The sequence below is a fragment of the Megalops cyprinoides genome, chromosome 21 (assembly GCF_013368585.1).
Source record: "Megalops cyprinoides isolate fMegCyp1 chromosome 21, fMegCyp1.pri, whole genome shotgun sequence".
NCBI classification, from domain to species: Eukaryota; Metazoa; Chordata; class Actinopteri; order Elopiformes; family Megalopidae; genus Megalops; species Megalops cyprinoides.
The window spans coordinates 8834592-8856583 of NC_050603.1; the positions used below are offsets into that span (position 1 = coordinate 8834592).

At 41.5% G+C, this 21992-nt stretch overlaps 2 protein-coding genes across 5 annotated transcripts in view; one reads left to right on the forward strand and one right to left on the reverse strand.

Annotated features, from left to right (window-relative positions):
* slc9a3.1 (solute carrier family 9 member A3, tandem duplicate 1) overlaps positions 1 to 20282 on the forward strand; it is a 31416-nt gene extending 11134 nt beyond the window's left edge. The window contains exons 2-17 of one of the 4 annotated variants that reach the window (XR_005005898.1): positions 233 to 538; positions 759 to 919; positions 1511 to 1589; positions 2029 to 2206; positions 3066 to 3286; positions 3539 to 3741; positions 3916 to 4005; positions 4102 to 4172; positions 4417 to 4546; positions 4854 to 5011; positions 5242 to 5371; positions 5478 to 5651; positions 5753 to 5807; positions 6061 to 6159; positions 6546 to 7144; positions 20262 to 20282. Coding sequence is in view for 3 of the 4 variants with exons in the window: in XM_036555500.1 (XP_036411393.1) it covers positions 233 to 538; positions 759 to 919; positions 1511 to 1589; positions 2029 to 2206; positions 3066 to 3286; positions 3539 to 3741; positions 3916 to 4005; positions 4102 to 4172; positions 4417 to 4546; positions 4854 to 5011; positions 5242 to 5371; positions 5478 to 5651; positions 5753 to 5807; positions 6061 to 6159; positions 6546 to 6811 (2321 nt within the window). In the remaining variant the exon portion in view is untranslated. Of the gene's footprint in view, positions 1 to 232; positions 539 to 758; positions 920 to 1510; positions 1590 to 2028; positions 2207 to 3065; positions 3287 to 3538; positions 3742 to 3915; positions 4006 to 4101; positions 4173 to 4416; positions 4547 to 4853; positions 5012 to 5241; positions 5372 to 5477; positions 5652 to 5752; positions 5808 to 6060; positions 6160 to 6545; positions 7551 to 20261 lie in introns of those variants that run through there. The other 3 variants (XM_036555501.1, XM_036555500.1, XM_036555502.1) reach the window with 3 other exon arrangements.
* Positions 7552 to 21992, reverse strand: part of pkhd1l1.1 (PKHD1 like 1, tandem duplicate 1) — a 42573-nt gene continuing 28132 nt past the window's right edge. Inside the window, exons 52-78 of the mRNA XM_036555503.1 lie at positions 21578 to 21729; positions 20584 to 20743; positions 20326 to 20497; positions 19876 to 19964; positions 19413 to 19576; positions 19168 to 19297; positions 18942 to 19060; positions 18622 to 18751; positions 18298 to 18471; positions 17535 to 17638; positions 16970 to 17096; positions 16721 to 16842; positions 16509 to 16599; positions 16031 to 16179; positions 15740 to 15862; positions 15519 to 15630; positions 15263 to 15379; positions 14754 to 14919; positions 14332 to 14564; positions 13854 to 14021; positions 13260 to 13417; positions 12561 to 12696; positions 11695 to 12045; positions 11361 to 11509; positions 10520 to 10666; positions 9817 to 9970; positions 7552 to 9340 (exon numbers count right to left, since the gene is read on the reverse strand). Coding sequence (XP_036411396.1) covers positions 9102 to 9340; positions 9817 to 9970; positions 10520 to 10666; positions 11361 to 11509; positions 11695 to 12045; positions 12561 to 12696; positions 13260 to 13417; positions 13854 to 14021; positions 14332 to 14564; positions 14754 to 14919; positions 15263 to 15379; positions 15519 to 15630; positions 15740 to 15862; positions 16031 to 16179; positions 16509 to 16599; positions 16721 to 16842; positions 16970 to 17096; positions 17535 to 17638; positions 18298 to 18471; positions 18622 to 18751; positions 18942 to 19060; positions 19168 to 19297; positions 19413 to 19576; positions 19876 to 19964; positions 20326 to 20497; positions 20584 to 20743; positions 21578 to 21729 — 4136 coding nt within the window. The 3' untranslated portion in view covers positions 7552 to 9101. The remainder of the gene's footprint in view (positions 9341 to 9816; positions 9971 to 10519; positions 10667 to 11360; positions 11510 to 11694; positions 12046 to 12560; positions 12697 to 13259; positions 13418 to 13853; positions 14022 to 14331; positions 14565 to 14753; positions 14920 to 15262; positions 15380 to 15518; positions 15631 to 15739; positions 15863 to 16030; positions 16180 to 16508; positions 16600 to 16720; positions 16843 to 16969; positions 17097 to 17534; positions 17639 to 18297; positions 18472 to 18621; positions 18752 to 18941; positions 19061 to 19167; positions 19298 to 19412; positions 19577 to 19875; positions 19965 to 20325; positions 20498 to 20583; positions 20744 to 21577; positions 21730 to 21992) is intronic.

Here is a 21992-nt window from a genome sequence, read left to right on the forward strand (position 1 = left end):
CTCGTCAAGGTATCTATCTTAGATTTATATCTTTCTATCACCGGTATAAACGTGGGAAAGTGTGAGCAACGGAACTCACTCTGAATACGAGCATCTGCTAAGCAAATGTGCTGTGAAAACAACAATCCCAGCATTCCTCCTGAATGAAATTCACAGATCTTCCTCTTTTCCCCATTCCTTCTCCTCTGCATCCTACTCTCTCTCTCTCTCTCTGTCCCTTCTCTCTCCTCAGTGATCGAGCTCAATCACAAGGTGGTCAGCGTCATCCCAGAGAGCGCACTTCTAATCATCAGTGGCTTTATCCTGGGAGGAATGATCTGGGGAGCAGATAAGCCAGTCCAAACCTTCGCCCTGAGGCCCGACGTCTTCTTCTTTTACCTGCTGCCTCAGATCATCCTGGACGCTGGCTACTTCATGCCCAACAAGCTCTTCTTCGGCAACATGGGTGCAATCTTAACGTTTGCAGTTATCGGCACCTGCTGGAATGCGGCTACTGTCGGAGTTGCTCTTTGGGGTGTCCACGCGAGTGGAATTATGGGTAAATTCACTGCCTCCCAATATCATTTAATTGCTTTTCAGCTGCTGGCTGTAGAAACATATTTGTGATAAATGTCATTGTATCAGTTGCTGTTTATTCCATGGTATTGAAGCTAGTGCTTTCAAAAACTTCCACCGAGTATCCCAAATGGATAAGGGTTATTGGGTGCAGATCTGCAAGAGGACCTGTCAGAGTTCATGATCCCTGTCCTCGCCTTCAGGTAATCTGGAGATTGGGCTGCTGCAGTTCCTGCTCTATGGGAGCCTTCTTTCTGCGGTGGACCCCGTGGCGGTGATCGCCGTGTTTGAGGAAGTCCACGTCAATGAAGTCCTCTTCATCTTGGTGTTTGGAGAATCCCTCCTCAACGATGGTGTGACAGTGGTCAGTATTATACTCTACATATAGTTTACTTTCACTCTGAAGAGCCTTCAGTCCCTCCCTGTCTTTTATACTGCTCAGAGATGCATTTACTCACATTTAATACATTGACTGAATTATAAAAACACACAACAGTGATGTATCTGAAAATATATAGAGTACCAGCCAAAAGTTTGGACACACCTGATTAAGATAATGGAAAACATGCATTCAAAGACATTTTAATCTAAACACTTATGCTTAAATGCTTGAAATTTATTTTGTAGACAAATTTAAATAGTGACGTTGGTGCCTATGTGTGAATTTCTTTCCCATTTTTTAAAATTTGTTTTTTTTTTGGCTACTTTGAAGAATCTAAAATTAAGATAGTTTTGATTTGTTTAACACTCTTTTGCTCACTGCATAATTCTATTTGTGTTATTTCATAGTTGTGATGTCTTTACAATGGTAAAAATAAAGAAAGAAAGGCACGTCCAAACCTTTGACTGGTACTGTAAATCTGTACATAGTTCCAAGATACAGAACCTATTCCAGCATCCATGTGATATTAGCAAGGTGCTCTTGGTTACCTGTGATTTTTTGACTGTCTTTCAGGTGCTGTACAATGTCTTTGATGCTTTTGTAACATTGGGAGGGGCAAAAATCAATGCAGCAGAAATAGTAAAAGGCATAGGTAAGGGAATGGCTTTTGAGGCCTGCTTTTTGTGTGTACTTTCATTCACTGGGCCAAAGTGGACACAAATGCATAATGTGGATGTTATGTAACAGATAACATTCAAAATGACAATAACCAAGCTGAATATAAAGCAGATGTCAAATAACCTCATAGCATTAGCAACCAAGTCAGTTCAAAGGGTGCTGCTGGTATGTGAAGTACAATGCCAAAGTTAAAGAGCTGAATTGATCATTTTAAAAAGTGAATAAGTGGATATTAATCCTTCACTGAATTGTGTACAGTGAATCACATGGACATGTGGCAGATGTTTGTAATTGTACACAGGCCCTGATCAATGAATTGAATAAGAAGTCGTTGTTTTTCAAAGTTTTGAAACGCAAGCAAAGTGGGTTTCACATCTCTCTGTTTGTCTCTCCCTCTCGTATCTGCTTTGTAGTGTCATTTTTTGTTGTGGCGTTCGGGGGTGCCCTCGTCGGAGTCGTGTTTGCCATTCTGATCTCCCTCCTGACAAGGTGCACAAAGAATGTGCAAATCATTGAGCCGGGGTTCATCTTTGTGCTGGCCTACCTTTCCTACCTCACGGCTGAGATGCTCTCCTTGTCTGCCATCCTATCGTAAGTGCTTTCAAAGTGTTGGAAAATGTCACGGAAAATGATTTTATTGCCTGAATTACCTAAAATAAAATTGCGACTGTCAGGAATGCAACCCCTCAAATAGGATGTGAATGCTGTGCAATAACATTGTTTGTTTGTAGTGGATTGGAAGAAAAGTTTAAGAATACAGAACTAATGTGAAGCCTTTGGTTTCAGTGCAATTAAGTCCATTTCTTCAATTAGTCTGTACTTTGATATCATGTGTGAAACATACAACAATATAAGGGATCTATGTATTGGATTGCTCAGTAGTGACAGAGCTTGCAACTTGTACTAGCACACAGTTACTGCGTTATATGTAAATATGAATATACCTTACTTGTAGTAATGTAGTATACCTTACCTGTAAGGAATGTTATAAACAAAATATTCAATACCTACATAATCTGCAGACTATTGGGGTTTGAATAGCACATAAAAGTGGTTTGCTATGGAAAACAGATCTTGCCATAATAGAAAAAAACTACTGTGCAAGGTTATTTATTTTACCAATACAGTGTATCTTCATCAAAACGTAGTCCAATATGTACTTTGCAAGGGCCATTTGACGTTTTCCTCATATCTGTGAGGTGTTTCGTGCTCAAGTATGGATGTAACGTTGAGGTTGAATATTATTTTGTAAATTCAGTTGGAGGTCTACAGAGGTGTCACTGCTCAAAATCTGTGTCTTGACCAAGCTGACAGCAAACTCTATTGTACAGTAAATCTCTGACAATAATAAACACATCCCACATACTGTAGGATGCAGTATGGCTTCCCGTCTACCAATAACTTTCTACATAAGAGTGTATGTATGCATGTATGCTTTTGTATGTTTTAGTATCACCTTCTGTGGCATCTGCTGTCAGAAGTATGTCAACGCCAACATGGATGAGAGATCTGTCACCACGGTCAGATACGTCATGAAGATGATGGCTAACGGATCAGAGACCATCATTTTCGTCTTCCTGGGAATTTCCGCCATAGATCCTCAGATATGGGTGTGGAACACTGCCTTCATTCTCCTCTCCCTCCTTTTCATCTTTGTGTTCAGATTCATAGGTAGGGAAACGTTTCTGTTTTCGTGTTTTTCTTGGTTATTACTTTTTACCTGAGGTACCTTTCTTGTGCAGTTTAACAGTTGCTGCTTGCAATGAATAGTTGAGCTGACACAACAAACCATGTAACAAAGCAAGGGTATTGGGGGGAGGCAGGCAGTTTAGGGTTGGGGGAAAAAGCACATGAGTCTGTAGTACTTGGGAAATGTATTTGGGGAGCATGGGAATTCTCACCTCTTCTCTGTGTGTACTACAGGCGTCTTCGGCCTCACATGGATCCTGAACAAGTACAGACTTGTTCCCCTGGAGATCATTGACCAGGTGGTCATGAGCTATGGTGGCCTGCGAGGGGCAGTTGCATATGGATTGGTTGCAATGTTGGATGGGGCCAAGATCAAGGAGAAAAATCTAATGACTTGCACCACCCTTATAGTGGTGTATGTCACTGTCATTTTGCAGGTGAGGGATAGGCTATATCTATGACTCTTTATGAATCTGAAATTCTTCCTCTTTGTGTTTAAGGGTGATTTTTATTTCTAACAATGAGCAAAACTCTTGAAGTCTAAGTGTAACTAGTGCTCCATGAGGCCTACAAATATTGAGATTTTATTACTCACATCCTATTTGTTATAGGGTATAACCATGAAACCTTTGGTCACTTGGCTCAAAGTGAAAAGGGCAGCACAGAAAGATGTTCAACTGATTGAAAAGCTTCAGAACAGGGTAATGATTTTAATAATGCTTACATACGTTTTTGATCATTGAAACCCTGACATTCTACTAAGCAATGCCTATTATTGTATGTTTTTACTTTTTCAGGCCTTTGACCACATCCTCATAGCAATTGAAGATATATCTGGACAAATAGGACACAACTATATGAGAGACAAGTAGGTGGATGGTTGTGTTCTTTTTTAATTCAATTATAACGTTGCACTTAAAGCCAGTGGGGCAGGGGGTGGGGAATACTCATCATGACAGCAATATATTTACTTACATATATGAGGGGATTCATTCCTTGCACACTTCAATACATACACTTAGGTAGCTCACCTCACAGCCTATAATGGGCTAAAAAGTACTATTTATTTTTATTTCTTTTTAACAGTAGAGTTTATATCTTTACCTCTTCAGGTGGGCTCAGTTTGAGGAGAAGTGGCTGTGTCCCTTACTGATGAAACGATCGGCTCAGAAGACACGTGACTACCTGTTCAGCGTCTTCCACCAGCTCAACCTTAAGGATGCCGTGAGCTATGTCAGCGAGGTGAGAGAAACGACGATGATGCCTTGGTGGCAGATATGTTTAGAGCTCATTATAAATGAATGAGAAGCAGTAAGACATAGAATAATGTCCCTTGGCTAGTGAGTCCCTACCATGACTATTATCTATCACCTACGTGAAGTTAATATGTAAAGGCTAATGCTTAAGCAAACAAAGCATTATACCACAGTAGTTTATTATAAGTGTATTCCAAATTAATGCAATTTTAGTCCGTGAAGAGAATCAGCTCTGAATGTATCATTTGCCGCGTCAATTCTCAGTTCATAACAGTTCTTATCTCGTCATCAAGGGCGAACGCAGAGGATCTCTGGCCTTTGTGCGGTCGGACAGCGATGCTAACATAGACTTCAAGAAGAAGTTTGGCGCTGACATGTCTGATATAATGCCAGACGTTATGCCTGACATGTCAGACATGATATCAGATCACGTGCCAGTGTCCTCCATTCTGTAAGTACTCATATTATAATTACTATTTATTGTTTTTTATTTATTGTGAAAAAAAGGAAGACATTCTGGCCTTTGCTGGTGGGAATGCAGTAAATGGAGGAAGCTTAAGTAAAGTAAATAAACGCCATTCTAGTTAGATAGGAAATTTGATGTGAAATGGCACGATATGGCACCCATTTCTTTATTCTTTTCTAACTCTACGTTTTCCTCTTGCCAACATGCATTTCCAGGCAGGACAGTGTGCCGTCAGTGTGTCTGGACGTACACGAGATGGACATGAGGAGGAGGAGCATGAGGGAGACAGAGGACGTCAACACGCATCACCTGCTGCAGCAGCACCTCTACAGGGCCAGGAAACAGGTATGTGTGGCGGGGGGACAGCAGAGCGGAGCCTTCACCACAGACAAACACACACTGGTGGTTTTTGACCCTTTTTTTTCTGTTCTGTTCGCCTGTTCACTTTCAGCATAGACACAGGTACAGCAGGAGCCACATCAGCGTCAACAAGGATGAGAACGAGGTCCAGGAGATCTTCCAACGCACCATGAGGAGCCGACTGGAGTCCTTCAAATCCGCTAAAATGGGCGTCACCCCAAACAAGAAAATGATCAAGCATTCCAAGAAGGACCAAACGCTAAAGGTACAGCCTGTTATCCTATCAATTACTCCTTTGCGCCAGTCAGTATGTATGCTCATTGAAAGAATTCCAATTTTTTGTGACTTCATCTCTGTTTATTCTAGATGCCAAATGGAAAGTCCCCAGGTAAAAGTAAAAGCCATCCTTTTGGGGATGAAGGTAAATTCCACTTGACGTGCTCTAATTCTGTTTTCATTGTGACACTTCAGTGTTCTGGAACACTGCCCATTGTTTTATATATATATACCCACTGAAGTTTTGGGGGAAATGCTGGTCAGTGTACAATGTGCAGTTTGTGAGCTGTTGTTATTCAGAAGGACATCAAGACTTAATGCCACAGCTGTTTAATCACTTTTAGTACAAGCTGCTCAGTGTGAACTGATGCTAATTTTATTTGCCTGTTTGCCCTCAGATTTTGAATTCTCTGATGGGGACAATGCCAATGGGACTGACGGTGTGGATTATATGGCATCGGGAGGAATACCTACAAGCGTCTCATATATGTCTGGAGGTAAAAAAAGCACTTTCGTGCCAAGGGTAGTGGGGGAGAAAGTGTGATCAGAAGCACGAAAATTGACCTTCTTTTCTCAATGTCTAGCAAGAGCCATTTTATAGCCATTTATATGTACATGTATCAAAGTTGCCTCTTACAACACTTTCACTTTCCACCATTTTCATTTGATCATTTTACGCACAGAATGTTATGGAGATATTCACTGGCTCGCCCTTAATTACACTGTCTTCGCACAGATCTCTCCTGGTTTTATTGCTATTACAAATTCATTTTGAGGGGCTCGATGTTGTAAATGGGAAAGCTGTCTTAGATTCAAAGAAATCTTTTCCTGTGTAAATGTTAGTCAGCTATTCACATTCCTTTGTCACCTGTTTCCTCTGTAGCAGGAATTGAGAATCCAGCCTTCATGCCGGAAGATGAGTCCATTGGTCCGATGCATACGCCCCCGTGGGTGGCAGCAGCTCAGGTGGAAAATACGGTGGCCCCTTCCCAGAGGGCTCAGCTGCGACTGCCCTGGTCTCCTAGCAACCTCCGTCGCCTGGCACCCCTCCGCATCAGCACCCGCTCCACGGATTCCTTCCTGCTGGCAGACGTCCCGCCCACAGAGGAACACTCAAACGATAACCAGCAGGACGGGACCCAGATGTAGCCCCTGCGCTTGTCCTGTCAAAACCATCCCTACAGATGCGCCCCAGACAAGACACACCACTTCTCTTGACACAAACACAAAGCTGGCTGTTGAACAGACCAGGTCTTCTTTTCTAATAGCTCTCTCTTTGTCCTGAACGTCGTGACAGTGGCCCCACCAGCCCATATTCTTGTCCAATGGGATGCACATTCTGCTCTTACCTTCACTGTTACCCCAGGGACACACTGCAAAGCGACAAAGCAATGGTCAGCAGATTCAGGATGTAAATGCATGTTTCGTGTCTGGGGTCTGTCCAGTGCCATGTGGCAAGTGAGTGTGTGTGTGTGTGTGTGTGTAGTGGGGGGAGTGGAGGGATCCTTTTCAGCAAAACCGAGGAGAAACCTGCTGTCTCCAAAGAGTTCTATTGCCAGGGAATCAGTGAAAATTATCTCTAGACAACAAGCTAGTTGACTAGCATATTGAATTGTATATTGTATTATTGTCTGTGATCAAATCAATGTTAGCTGGCTATCTTGAACAGCTAGTTAGCTAGATTGCTATAAATAATAAAACTACAAATAAATGAAAATAATAGTAATACTGTTTTTCAGTTAGTAGTGTGTTTGCTGGCAGTGTAGTCAGCATTTCTCTGTCTCAAACATCCTTTATGTCTTCACTGCCTTTGTTTTAACAGAAGGGGTCTGGTGTGACATCGTCATCGCATTTCACTTTTGCTGTGTCCCAAGGGTAACTGGGTATTCATTTTAACTGTGCCACCAGGGGGCAGTCTTGAAGGAAGCAGGAAGTGTGATTTATGTAATTGAATGTTTTTCTAATGAGGTGTTTTATTTCAACTTCTCTTCTCAATGTCCTGACATTATAAGTGTTTTATGATGTGTATGTATGCAGATAAGTACAGTATATATAAATAATCCAAATGAAAATAATATATACACATTAATGGACAGATAGATACAGATTTATTATACAAATTGTTCACTTTTATGAGATAAGTTAATTCTGTTTGAGAACTGTTATGATTTTTAAATATATAAAATATTACTGATTTTACGAGTTTCTTGCTTCTTATCCTGCACAAAAGAGCCTCCATTTTTCAGTAATAAGCCAATAATTTATTCATTATTAAGAACTGAAGAATGTACATTTGTTTTCTGTGTAAATAATAAATGTTAAACTTAACATCTGAACAAAATGTGATACTGATGGGACATAACGACTTTCACTCACTGTAATGGAATTATAACAGAAGGGAGATGAATGGATTACCTTAGTTCTTTATTCAAACGAGTTCCTTTCCGTGACTTCCTTATTGTTGTAAAATTATAATTGAAATAATTATGTACATTTTTAAATGAGTGTGATAACCATGTTATGTCAGCAGCAGAGCATGTGAGTATTCAAGATGACTTCTCCGTACTCTTTCCCTTTTTTATCTCTCTGCCATCTTTCACCCCATGTGTTCCACTTTATCACTCATACCTTTTCTGAATATGCACTGCCTCACTTCATATGTATATTCTGTATTCAAATTTTAGTTCATGGAAGCGAGACGTTTTTATGGCCATTCACTGTGAGCATGTGTCCCAATGCACTCATGGTGTCCTCTGTGGCCCATCCCTACTGGGTCGATGCTGTGGGGTCTTGTTACAAATGTGCAAACCAATGTGCAAACCATCTGCCCAAAATTAAACTAAGCCATTGACCGCCTTCAAAGCCTTCCCTCAGTAGCACACTGTCTGTCCCCTGTGGGACTCTTGTGCCAGGCCAGTGTTGTTGGATTGGAACCTTTGTTCCCCATTTTGCAAAGATATAGGGCTTACGTCTGCTCGTGGGGCCTTTATATACGTCTTTGCTGGTAGTCATATAAAACAAGTGAATGGATGAAACAATTACAACTGGATACTTCATTTATTCAGAAAATAGAGATTTGAAGAACAGCGATTTTAAGAACAATAAATTTCAAGTAATTTTTTAAAAAGTAGAATTACAGATAACATTCAGACACCACTTTGACATTCCCACAAACAAATCCCAATTTTTACGGTTACATTCAGAGAAAATGACATAATTGAGAAATGAACAGTTCTCAAGCCAGTAGTTCATTATTATGACACAGCTCATCATCATAACAGCTTGCAGAGGTAGCCTAAATGACACAAGACGTGCAAAAATTTAGCTAGAAAATATTGAATGATTTGATCATCCTTAAAATAATAATTGGTTATGTCATGTTAATAGTTTGTTGTAGTTTTGTTCAACACCCACACGTGATGTTATAGAAGAGTATGGTCTAATATCTTAAAAGCGCTAGGGCCAAAGAGCAAATGAGTGCAAATAAGTACAGATTGTTTGATTTCATTGGTGAACCAGAATCGAAGATGCTAGGGAACTCATAGTCTATGCCTTCTGTGTTTTGGCTGCTGACTGTTGTTGTGGTTGGGGCTACACTGGTGGGAGTCGCTTTAACTGTGAAGGATCTGGACTGAGTATTCACCGCATTCAAAGTGAAGGCCAGCATCATGTTGTCACCTACAGCAGGCAAAAGCATACAAGATCATACAGGAAAGACGCGTGGTTAGTGGTATATGGTGTTAAATCTTCAGAGAGCAAGCAATATACACAATATACTTCTATACAATAAAAGATAAGTATAATTGCTATAATATAATGATGAATATAACAAGAAATAATGATTTTATGAATATAATAATGAATATAATATAATCAATCCTGTGATATTTCATTAAGCATATGTTTATATGTGGTATATAAAAATTTAATGGAAATTTGTTGAAAGTGTTGAACCTGAAGCTGCATACACCAAGCGTTGTTTTAGGGGAATGTAAAATCTACCCTTTAAGGGTTATTGTCTAGGTGTGTATTTCCAAATAAGTTTGAATAAGTTCCAAATAATTTTGTATAGTAAATTATATAACTAATAACATCTTAGAGGCCAGGCAAAGGTGAAAAATGTAGAACAGAGCCGACAGTGGCAGTGAACCTACCGACAGCAGTGATGGACAGATCCGTGTAGTTAGCCCAGCAGTCTTTAAAGGATATAGTGGTGTTCCCCTCTAGCCCGGAAATGCTGCTGCCACTGGAGTCTCTCAGGTTGGCGGTCATTGTGAGCGAAGTAACTCCCACAGACACACAGTTATCCTGCAGAGGAACGCACATTATTTGTTAATCCTAATCACTTTTTTCTACTACTATATCTACTTTGTTGCTTAATCAGTGAAGAGAATTCAAATATGCCAAGCGTCAATGCCAATACTAAAACTTTTAAATAATCGATACTTACATTATGAAATCCTGTGATTTTGATGAAGGGCAGTAGTCTGCCTGACCCTGCTCCCACTCAGAGGCTAATGAATTTGATTTATTAAATGAATCAGCCAACCTCTATAATAAAACCTTAACCCAGGTATTCAGGCATGTCTTGAGATACTGGGACAGATATTATGTTCATTATGTCCATTTACCTTAACCCTCCCAGCATGAATGCAATTTTATTAACGGGTTTCAGACTCTCAGCTTTGTAAACTGCCACGGATAAGGGGTCAGCCTGGTAAACTAAGACAATGTACACCTGATATGCACATCTTGATCATTTAAGAGAGAGCTGATTTGATGAAATGCTGATTTGAGGGAATGCAGTTAGTCAGAAGTCGCCCTGCCATCATCACGCCCCATGGTGAAATGACCCACCTGCTCATCGAGGGCCATGATGCTGGGCTGCTGGGTAAGGAGGCCTCCGAACTGCCCAGCCACCGGTTCTGCCATCACCCTCAGCTTGGACACGCTGGACACAAAGCTAGGTGCGGGCTCTTCCCTGCTCACTTCCTCGCTGGCAACCTTCCTCACGCAACACAAGCAACACACACCGTCAATCTGCAGCCCTGACAGGTGCCATCACTCTGTCCTGTCTTACAATAGCCATGCTGGGTCATGTGGAGGTGGAACGTTGTTGGCCTTAAATAACCCTTTGTGACAGTTTTTTTTCAGTTTTTTCTTTAAAGAGTTACTATTATCCAAATGCTCATTACCGCCTGTCTAGCAGGTGCAGATGGAAGAGCACCTGGGTTTTTTATCCTGCTTTTGAAGTTCTGTACTGTCGACAAGTCTCTCTGATGATTGGACTGTGGTAACTGTATCAATGATCACGCAAATTACTATTGGATGATGTTTAATGCTTCTGTTTTCATTGGCTGACAGACGTTATGCGTGCCTTTAGAATATATCTAGGGGGGGGTTCTTCCCAGTGGTTCCCACCTTTTGTATGTGCTTTAACGCATTAGTCTCCTATTGAACTCGTAATAACTGTATTGACTTGCTGAACAGACTGGAGTGTGATTTTTTCCACCACATTCAGCAACAGAAAAAAAGAAAGATCTGATAACCTGAAATACAGCTGCAGTGCGAAGTCCACAGTCATCACCTGTGCAGCACATTTTGCAGATTTGAAAGGGAAGGGCATCAGCAAGAATTGGAAAAATAGGACTTAATAAGCTTCCTCTGTGCTTAGTGCCAGACACAACCACCGTCTCACCTCACTCCATGCTGCGTCAGTGGGTGGGGGAGCTGGCGGTGTGATCCCCATAGAGGACACGTTGAAGCCAATGGATTGGCTAAGGTTTCCAGACACAGCCGCTTGGCCCAGGCTATCAGCAATGTTCTTCAATGCAGTGAACTCTTCCTCTTTAAAAAAATAAACAAAAAAAAACAGAAATTGTCTTTTATGAGTTGACATTATAACAAATATACAGACAGATTAAAATAAATTATCTTGAAACAATGCTAAAATCATATAACGGCAGCAATGAAATTGCAGCAGAACTGAAGGTGGCTTTGGGAGCATGACATCCCAGCACGACTCAGCTTACCGCTGGAGGTGTTGGTGCTCTGCTGGGCTGGGGGCTGGCTGATCTCCACCTGCACGGTCAGGCCCGATACCGCCCGGCGCCGCCTGCTGCTGCCGCCGCCCTCGCGGACCACCTTGGTGACCCGGATCATGTTGGCGGGGACCTTCAGGAAGAGGGCCAGGTTCCGCACCAGGTTCTCGCCGTAGAACTCGTCCACGGTCATGGCCGGCAGGCGGAAGGAGATGAAGAGAACGGGGGAGGTGCGTATCTCCACGGGGGTGGAGCCGCGCAGCAGAATGTTCAGCATTTTCATGGTGCCATCGAAGTAGTTACTGCCATGGACCGTAGAATTCAGCTGTGGAACATATTCCCCTGGGACGAAAAGACAGGGAAGAGAGGTTACTTTGTGAGTTACAGGTAACTACTACACCAGTCTGGACACACCTACTCATAGAAGGGTTTTTATTTATTTTACTATTTTCCACATTTTAGTAAAGGCATCAAAATATGAAATAACACAAATGGAATTATGCAGTGACAAAAAGAAGTGTTAAATAACTCAAAACTCTTATATTTTAGATTCTTCAAAGTAGTTTAAATTGTTTTTGGAGGGAAATACATACATAGACAAATATAAATAGTGAAGTTGATGCCTAAGAAACAAATTTCAAAAATTTAAGCATAAGCCTGAATGCATGACCTTGAATACATGTTGCCCATTATTTTAATCAGGTATGTCCAAACTTTTGAGTGGTACTGTATTTTAACCCACTCACATTTTTAAAGATTTCCCCATATATTGTATTATACAATACAAGAGTGTGCATATGGAAAAGTGTACCACAAAAAATAGCCAAAAAAACAGAGAATGGTTTAAAATGCCTTACCTTCAAAAGAAGGTTCTTTGAGTGTGTAGTCAGTTTTGTCTGCATTCCACTCCGCATTTGTTGGTGCTATCAGTTTGTTGTTGACGTACACGTCCAAACGTTGAGGGTTGGAGTAGAACACAGCCACTCTGACAGCCTGTGTGAAATTAAAACATCTCGAATGACTTCACAGTGTGACGGAATCCTCAGCGATCTCAGCTGTGTATTGCATGACACGGTCATCTTGGGTTCCACAAAACCCTCCACATCCTGTTCTTTCCACATGCTTGTTTCTGTTTGCGTTATAAGCTGGTGTGGATTGGAGCTTCTGATAAATGACGAAATGTAAAATGTGAATGTACTTGAAGAAAAACCAAAGTTCAGTAATCTTCAGTTGTCTCTAAATGAAGGATACTGCCAGCCATAAACAGTATATAAAAATGTTTACCCAATATAAAACATGTAAATCATAATCAGTATACATGTAGAGTAATATATATCAGTCTGTCACATTTTTAGACACTCAAGCTCTTAGGGAGATAGGTGAGTAAACACCATGTTAACACAAACTCCGATAACACACAGGTCACTCCTAACATGACACAGAACCATCATTAATCTGCTAACCATTACATTACAGTCATGCTTTTAATATTCTGATGATATAAATAATCACTATAATTTCCTGCCTGACTGTTTTTTTTTTCTTTGGGAACTGACCTTGGAGCTGTCTGCATTTAGGAGCATGAAGCGCATCTTCTGGGGGCTGGTGCTGGTGAAGTAGATCTCAAAGGACTTATTTGTGGCTATGATGCTGTGGAAGAGAGAGACTCTCTTCTGGCAAGTATATCCTGCACACCAGCCATGGTCCTGAGGACCTGCACAAATCAACAAGGAAGAATGTGCTTGCTCTAATCCAACATACTGCAACATAAAAGCCCTCCATCTGTATATGTACTACTAGAAGTGATCCAGACCATGTAACACAAGTGCAACCATATGATAATTATGTACTGTATTAATAAGTTTATGGTAATTATTTTGAAAAAAGAAATTAACTTCTCATTGAAATAATAAGCAAACCATGCAATTTCATGGTGTGATCAACTCCAAAGAAATGATAACAAAAATTATTTTCTAAAAGCCAATGCTGAAGTGCTGAAGTGCTAAAGACAAGCAGATGGTAAATAACTCACCTACACACATAAAATGAGACCCAGTGAAGTTTTACTTTGAGTTACTTTGATAGTAAAAATAAGTTGTCATTTGCCTCTCTTGTCAGATAAATAAAGTTTTGAGGTGTGCAACTCATACCGTTCAGCAAGTCAACATAGCGGTCACCAAGCACGGCCACTGGGGAGAGTCTCCTGGTCTCAGTGTCCTCATCCAGACTCTCAATCACCAGCATCTCATAGTTCAAACCGAAGCACTTGTAGCTCTGCCAATGGGGCATGTACGTGCAGCTGGAGTCTCGGATTATCCCTAGAGGCATTATCAAACATTATTAATATTAAACCATTTACTTTAATAGTCACACATTTTATTTTATAAATTTACTTTAAATTCTACTAGTCGCCACACCAGTAACTTCACAGAAATGCCCCATGTTTCAGCCAGTCTTTTTCAAGGGTGCCAAGTCTGAATAGAAAGCAAACTGTCTCCTATTTTCCCATCCTTTGATGTAGATTACTATTACAGAGCACGCACCTCTTAACTGTACTTTTTGGCAAACACTGTGGTGTGGACTTTGTGTTATTTCTGCAACTGTGAAGTTTGAAGATGGCTGACGCACCTTTGTTCGGTGCTATCTGGTTGACCGGGATGCGGCTGCCGTTGAGGTATGTGAGCATGACTTTAGGGATGCGGTAGTCCCCCAGTCCCCTCCTGCTGTCCCCGTTCCACTCAAACTCTGAGTGGGGCACAACAGCGCCAACGCCACCCAGGAAGGAGCCATCCAGATCCTTGAGCAGAGCTTTCTTCTTGGCATCACAGTCCATGTCCACACAGTCAGAGGGGTTCGCCTTGCTAAAACAGGCACAGACCAGACATGCCTTACTTTACTTTATTTTACTTTAATGCCTATTTCCTTTTCCTTTCCTGATGCAAGTAAAATTTATCTTTAGATTGCAAATCTCAGAATATGCCACATTCACAGAAGATTTTCCAAAGACTTTCCAACATCACCACCCCTGCATACTGTGGGCTCTTCCCCACCTTACATCCGGTCTGTGAATGTACACCTTGGCATCCTCCTGGCTGTCAACCAGTGTCAACCTCTCAACATGAACCGGGTGCTGCAGGTCCTCGTTGGAGGGATTAGTCATGAAGGCTACATTTATCTGCCCAGAGCACACGTTCCTGAATCCCACGAACATTGTGTCTGGTAAAGATACACACATAAGTAAAGGTTATTTTAAAACTGATTGAATAATTGGGTAATGAGCAGCAGTGTAGCATACAGAGAAAAAGCAGGACTTGTAACAAAGTTTGATGGTTCGACTCCCCACTGGGGTACTGCTGCTGTACTTAACGCACAATTGCCTCAGTAAATATCCAGCTGTATAAATGGATAACATGTAAAAATTGTAACTTATGTAAGTCACTCTGGATAAGAGTGTCTGCTAAATGACAATAGTGTAATGCAACGTAATATATATCCATCGTAGAAGCTCTAAGCTGTATCCTCCACAGGATACAGTCGACCAATACAGAAAAGCACTCACCAGTCACCAGCAGGAGCCCACTGATTGCATTGTAACTCATAAGTCCGGCATGAGGTTTTTCTGGTGCATTATTGTGACTGGACTCAAATGTTGGCCAGCAAATTCCACTCCTCCCACCTGTTACACACAGATAAAAGATGTTTCTGTGTGAGATCTGTTGTTTGTGACTGAGAACGCAAAAGCGTAAGGCACCTAGCAGTGTAAGCATTTCCTCAGATCCAGCCGTAAGCATTGGGACAGAATTAGAGACCGGTACCATTGGGTGGTCTGGTGGACCTGTGCGATGCACTGAGCAGAATATTGGCATCGCTGGAGGAGACGCCTTCAGAGCAGTTGAGGTTAGGGCTGCTGCCCACGATCAGGGAGTCCTAAAGGCAAAGAAAGGAAAAATGAGCACTTACAAAATGTCAGTAAGGAAGGGTTGATAAGAGTGGCTCACATTCTAGTGACCCAGAAATAGTGCTTTGACCTACTTACCTTGACATGAACTGTTTTGTTGGAGTACTGATGTGACAGGGAGGGAGGTGTGTAAACGATGGGCATAATTCCCATGCCGTTATCGATCAAACTCACATTGGAGATCTGGACACTCATGACCACCTGGAAGAACAGAAAATGTTAGAATATATACATACGCTAGCATGTGCATGTGGGGGATGGGGTCAAGAAGAAAACTCTGGCCTGGGCTATTCAGATCCCTTTGGATCTCTGGTGAAATAAGACATTACTGATTATGTTCACAGTGCGTAACCTTGCGGAAAACGGTACCTGCAAGTAGATGCCGTAATCATAACTCTTCCAGACAGTGAAGCCTTGGATGAGGGAGCAAAGGGGAAGCCCATCTTTGTTCATATACACCCCATACAGGCCACCATGAGCCTCATTCTGGTACCACGCCTCCACGGGATTCACCACGCCTGCAATTACATTACATTACATTAAACTCATTTAGCGGATAGCTACACAACATTTATTTATCCAAAGTGACTTCCAGCACAGAAGGACAGAAGTGTATCCATTGAAGTGGAATGAGCAACAGTGACAGACCAGTTATGATCTTTGTGAATAGCAATGGATAAACTGTGTATGCAGTAGGCAGCAGTGCACCTGCTTCTCTCAATAAGTGTATCAAACACAATTGCTGGCAATCTTATTACCATCTTATTTCTACTATAACTTTAAAGGAGGAACATTTTTGGATCCTACATAGACATAGTACAGAGGATACAAAGCAGACTGACTATACCTGGACAAGGTTCCCCATCAATGCGATAGGCCACTCTCTCAAAACCGGCCACGATGTTGTCTTGCAGCACAACATTCCTTCCCTCGTTTACCTGATGGGGAGAACATGACAGCCAGTGGTCAATCAAGGTGTCACATAGTATCTCAAGCGGTCCAAGAAAAAAAACACAATATCGCTGGAGCACCGCTGTAGAATACTGCAGAGGCACTGACTTCAATGGCAGCGTTCCATTGGATGTTGAAGGCCTCTTCTCTGTCTTGGTAGGCTCCAGGCCACACAGACATGGTGACCAAGTTCCTCCTGACTCTGTTGTTACTGCCCCAGACTCTGATTCCTGGTGAAATGCAGAATGTATGATTCTTTTCAACAGCCTGAATAAAATTATAACTTTTTTGTACACTTTGATTTCTTATAAAGAAAGAAAACACTTTCACTTGGATTATGAAATAAGGGTGAGCTACCTTCTCCAACAGTGAAATAGATGACGTTGTCATCAATGTTCAACCCGTCGGTTCCAAAAACTCCGATGGCCGGAGAGAAGCCATGGTGGAAAGAGCAGCCCTGGATGTAGGAGTCATTGTTGGAAACCTAAAAAAAGAATGACACCAGAATAAATGAAAGAAGAAGATTCACTGTGCAATTTAACAATGTATACTATGGCTTGAAAGAAAGTTATCACTTGGCTTATGCACATACAGCATATCTTAGTGTGATCAGGATTGTCAGGGACAAGTCTGTAAACTATATTTGATATTCTGTGGTGTTCACAGATGTTAGTGATAGACCGAATGTTAGTGGCCTACCACTAACAGCTATATTGTTGCAGTTTTTGACATGGCATGTTAGATACCACTGGGGTAAAATGGGGTGCCAGGAATGTGAAGGGGGTATCACCCATATACAGTTCTCTAAAAAATACTTCCCTCATCAACTTAAATGTGTGCGACATATGCTCATGAAGGTACATATATACGGACTGTTGATTTGTTAACAAAGTCAGAAGATGATGGTGATGATGGTACTCACATCCCCCAGATTGAGGAAAGCCACAGAGTAACGTGGGTCGTAAAAGTCTGTGTAACCTTCTTGCCCTGTGTGATAGAACTCCACATTCCTGATCTGGGCACTTCCTGGGGGAGAAGAATACAGGAAAACAAGAAGGTGTGATTTTTTTTACCTTAGTAAACCTTGCAAGGTAAAGAATACAGTCTTAACATTAAAAATAAGAATTTAATGTTCTTTGTAATGTATTACTACTTAATCTTTTGTAGTGAGTTATTCCTCACTGACACGATGTCTGTCACAGTCCTAATTTCCTCATAAGTGTGGTGGTGTTGGGGTCCAGAAGGTACACTAACCAGCTCATTTGGATGCTAGGCGATTAGCACCAAGTTATTATATCCAGGTTTTGTTTGTGAGATATCAAAGTGTGACATGAATAACAATTTTGCAACTGAATTTTGTAACAGTCCCTGACAAAAGATTCCAAAAGAAAGGAGGGAAAAATAATCTCTGAAAGACAGATGTATACAAATGCTCAGAACAGGTATGTTCCTTTCCTCACATTACACAGCATCAGTGACATGTAAAGAGAGCTGGCATACCTTTGGTGAACTGGTATTACTTTTCGTATATAAAGAATATACGATGTATATTCTTCTGTATTGTTATATATAACAATAAGCACATATGAGTGCGCCCAGCTGTTAAGGATATCTGCAGCTAAATTTCAAAACAATGGAAAATAATACAGATGTAAACCGTGGCTCTTAGGTGATGAAACAGATACCTCTGTATGTGATTCCTCGAGATGAGAACGAACCGACCAGCACTCTGCCCCCGAAGGACTCGCTGTACCAGCCAGGATAGTCCTCTCCAACGATCTTGATGTTCCTGCTCAGCAGCCCCACATCAGCTGCGAGTCTGTAACTCCTGGCAGTGCCCGGGACAGTGAAGCTCTCACCTGCAAAGCATGGCAGACAGACGTTCATTTTCGTCCGTACAGAGGCCATGTTTTATGATTTCAAATGCATCAAGAATCGTGGTCCAGCTGTTCTCAACCAATGTCCCAGGAGTCTGTTGCTACTGTGGTGGGGCATGCTGATGAACTGACCAATGTGAGTGTGGGAGAGCGACTGGTTCAGGGTCAAGGTCTGGCCGTCTGCAGATACGGCTGCAATCTTCCGCGTCTCCGTTTCCCAGGGGTCGTAGCTTGTGGTTGAAATGACAATGTCATCCCCCACCTAATGAGGGAAACACACAGAGATATTATGGCTTCAACAATGTGGCTTCAGCAATTATGGCTTCAGACCATGTTGTGTTAGCTGAGGCTAATGCTGTCAGTGGCGTGATCATTATTACTAAAATAATGCAATCACTAATAGAATAATGTACACAGGTTAATAACGTAGTATGAGTTATAGTGGTGCTGACCTGCCAGTCTACAGCCTCACGCAGAGAGAGGGTGCTGGAGCCGGCGGAAGCAGTGCTGGCCAGTTTAGTGCGGTATACGCTGCGGGGCATCCCATACAGATCCAGAGCACCAAATACACCTGCAAGACAGCACAAAATGCCACTCTCACTGATGGGGATGACACTCACCACTGTACCTGAGACAGCAAAAGCACGGTGATAATGTTAAGACAGCAAAATCACTTACCCAGTACCTTTGACCCCTGGTTAGGCCCGGACGGCAGTGGCCAGTCTGGAGTGAAGTGATTTCCTCTGAGAACGATCCACAGCTCGCCTTTGAAGGGGTCGTCGTGCCAACCAGCAATCAGCCGTCCTCCCTGTTAGGATGACAAGCTGAGCTAAAAATCTGATGTCACAGGTCACGTCCATACGCAATGCCTTCTGTCCACTAAATTAAAGTCTATTTTATCTGTAGTAAACACAACATCTGACCTGAATGGAGATGTAGGTTGCGTTCAGAACAATTTTCCTGTACTGGCTGGCACTCCTGGCTGCCGGTGTGGATGTGTCATTCAAGGTGTCTGGAATTTCCAGAACTCCAAGCACAGTAATATTTTTCAGTGGTGGAATATCAGCATCCAGGACAAGCCATTTCCCTGCAGAGTTCAACAAACAGATGCTATTACAAGTGTAGGCTTTTGAACAGCTTCAGCCATTGGTTCAGTTACAAAATTAAGTAAATTATGAAGCCAAAGTCATCTGTTGTATTTTAATGGCTCTCAATTTATATATCTAAAAACTATGACCAATAGGTAAATAATATCCTTTATGTCCAGTTGTACATACTGCACATATTTGAATGCCTAACACTGTAGCACACATTGCAGAATTTTTTGCTCTCATATATATTACAGTGTCATGCTTTTTATAAGAGCGATAATATAGGGGATTTTACCTGATGGGATGACCACACTGCCTCCTTCTTTTGGTACAGTAAAGTTGTTTTCCGGAGAAGACTTCCAGAAAGTCTCATTGGACCAATAACTAGAAACAAAACAGTGTATGTTTTCATTCAGAGATAATCTTAATTCAGTTTAATACAGACGGCAATCATTATACTAACTACTGCCATGGATAGTAAGCCAAGAAAGAAAAATATATAATTATGTCTACTAACATTACTCTTAACAAAATCAAACTTAAACTTGTCAGATATTCTTAAACTTGTCAGATACTTGTCAACTGGTCAGATATTCCATATAATTCCATATAAGATTGTGATTATTTGTACTGATATAACAGAATGTCTTTTACTCAAGGTATAAGTATAGATGTATAGAGGTGTGTGTGTGTGTGTGTGTGTGTGTGTGTGTGTGTGTGTGTGTGGTTTAGAAGGGTAACACACATGAAGTCTGCAGGCCTTCGGCTGGGCACGGGCGCGAGGGTGGCTGGAGGGGGTGGGGGAGGTGGGATGCAGCCCTCGAAGAAGCAGCGGTACACCTGGAAGTTCACGTTTACGTCCAGCAGCGACCGGTCCACACTGGAACGCCTCCTCCTCAGACTCTGCTTCCCAGACACTGAAACACCAGCAAGAGCGTCGGCAAGAAACAACACGACAACAGTGAGAAGATCAAATTGACAATACTGGTGCGATCTGACTCACCCATGTAGTAGACGGTTGTTGTGGTCTTATTGAAGTACCAGTCCCCGTTCACATTCCTGCTGAAGTCCAGGGGCTGTGCTGAACCATTTCTGTCATCTACGATCCGGAACCTGTCTGGGCTCTGGGTCAGGTTGTGCTTGATAATGACGTAGTCTTGCTCCTTATAAGGGAGAAGGATAAAAATGAGTTATATGTAATGTTGAAGCTGCAACATGTGGTAAACTTTTGGACTTTAAATGACACTTCTGGGCCAGGAGAACAGGAATTGCTAGCAGCCATAAAGGTTTCATTGTGAAATGTTCACACCTGATGTCTGGAGTATCTTTACAAAAGCCACGAAACGTCTGCCGTTTTAGTGATAGAAAACTGCACTCATCATGACGTTAGCAGAAGGAAACCATGAGGAAATAAAGCTCATTTTCCTGTAAAAAATCGTTTACTATGCAAACAGATAGTGACATCCACAACAACTCCAACCTGTCTGCTGAGTCAGGCAGTGAAGGCAGAGTGTGTTTAAATCCTTTAAAGATCCCGTCTTCAGGAAGTGAAAATGAAAAGCATATGATACGGACATATGGGGCAGCGAGATCAAATTCCATTATGTAATCCTACAAATATGAAGGATACGACAATAATTAAAGCACAACACACCCCTTGAACAATAGATGAAATTCATTCAGTTATTGATTTCTCGTGCCTTCACAACCTTGTCTACAGCCCTCACTCAACCCCGGCTCCATGCTAGCCGGTTATACTATGACATCTAGCCCAGCAGCTTAAACTACATGTCAGCTACTTGGGTATATGGAGATTACAAGCTAGATAACAGCCAACTTACTATTTACAATGAGCACTTAATTTATTGCACATGCATATTAAGGCAAATAAGACATGAAAAATTTTAATATCTTTTAAATATTACGGTTTCTGGTATTACAACAAAATATAAGCCAAACTAATTTATTTAATTAACTTTAAATGGACTTTAAATTACCTTGAACCCGTAAAACGTAGCAGTGAATGACATGTTGGTGATATGATCTGCCTGGTCAAAATACCAGTTGTAGATTTTTCTAGAAGGCAGCAATGCCATCCAGCCTGGTTTGTGAGTCATTCTTTTCGCCAAAAATGGAACTACGCTGGTGCCTACAGAGGGAACAGGACATATGGTGAAAAAGCCACCAACTTTTAGGTTTAAAACATGGCTGGTACCTCAGCAGAAATATTGAAAGAGGATAGCTTGTTAACAGTTATCAAAGTCAGAAGCAAAAGTATAAATATGTAATAAAAGTGTTGGAATGTTCATATTTCAGAAATCTAAAATAAAAATAGTTTACAGCTTCACAGTTAGCAAAGGAGAGTGGGGATATACAGTAAGTTACATTGTTTGTACACCCTGACACAGCTGA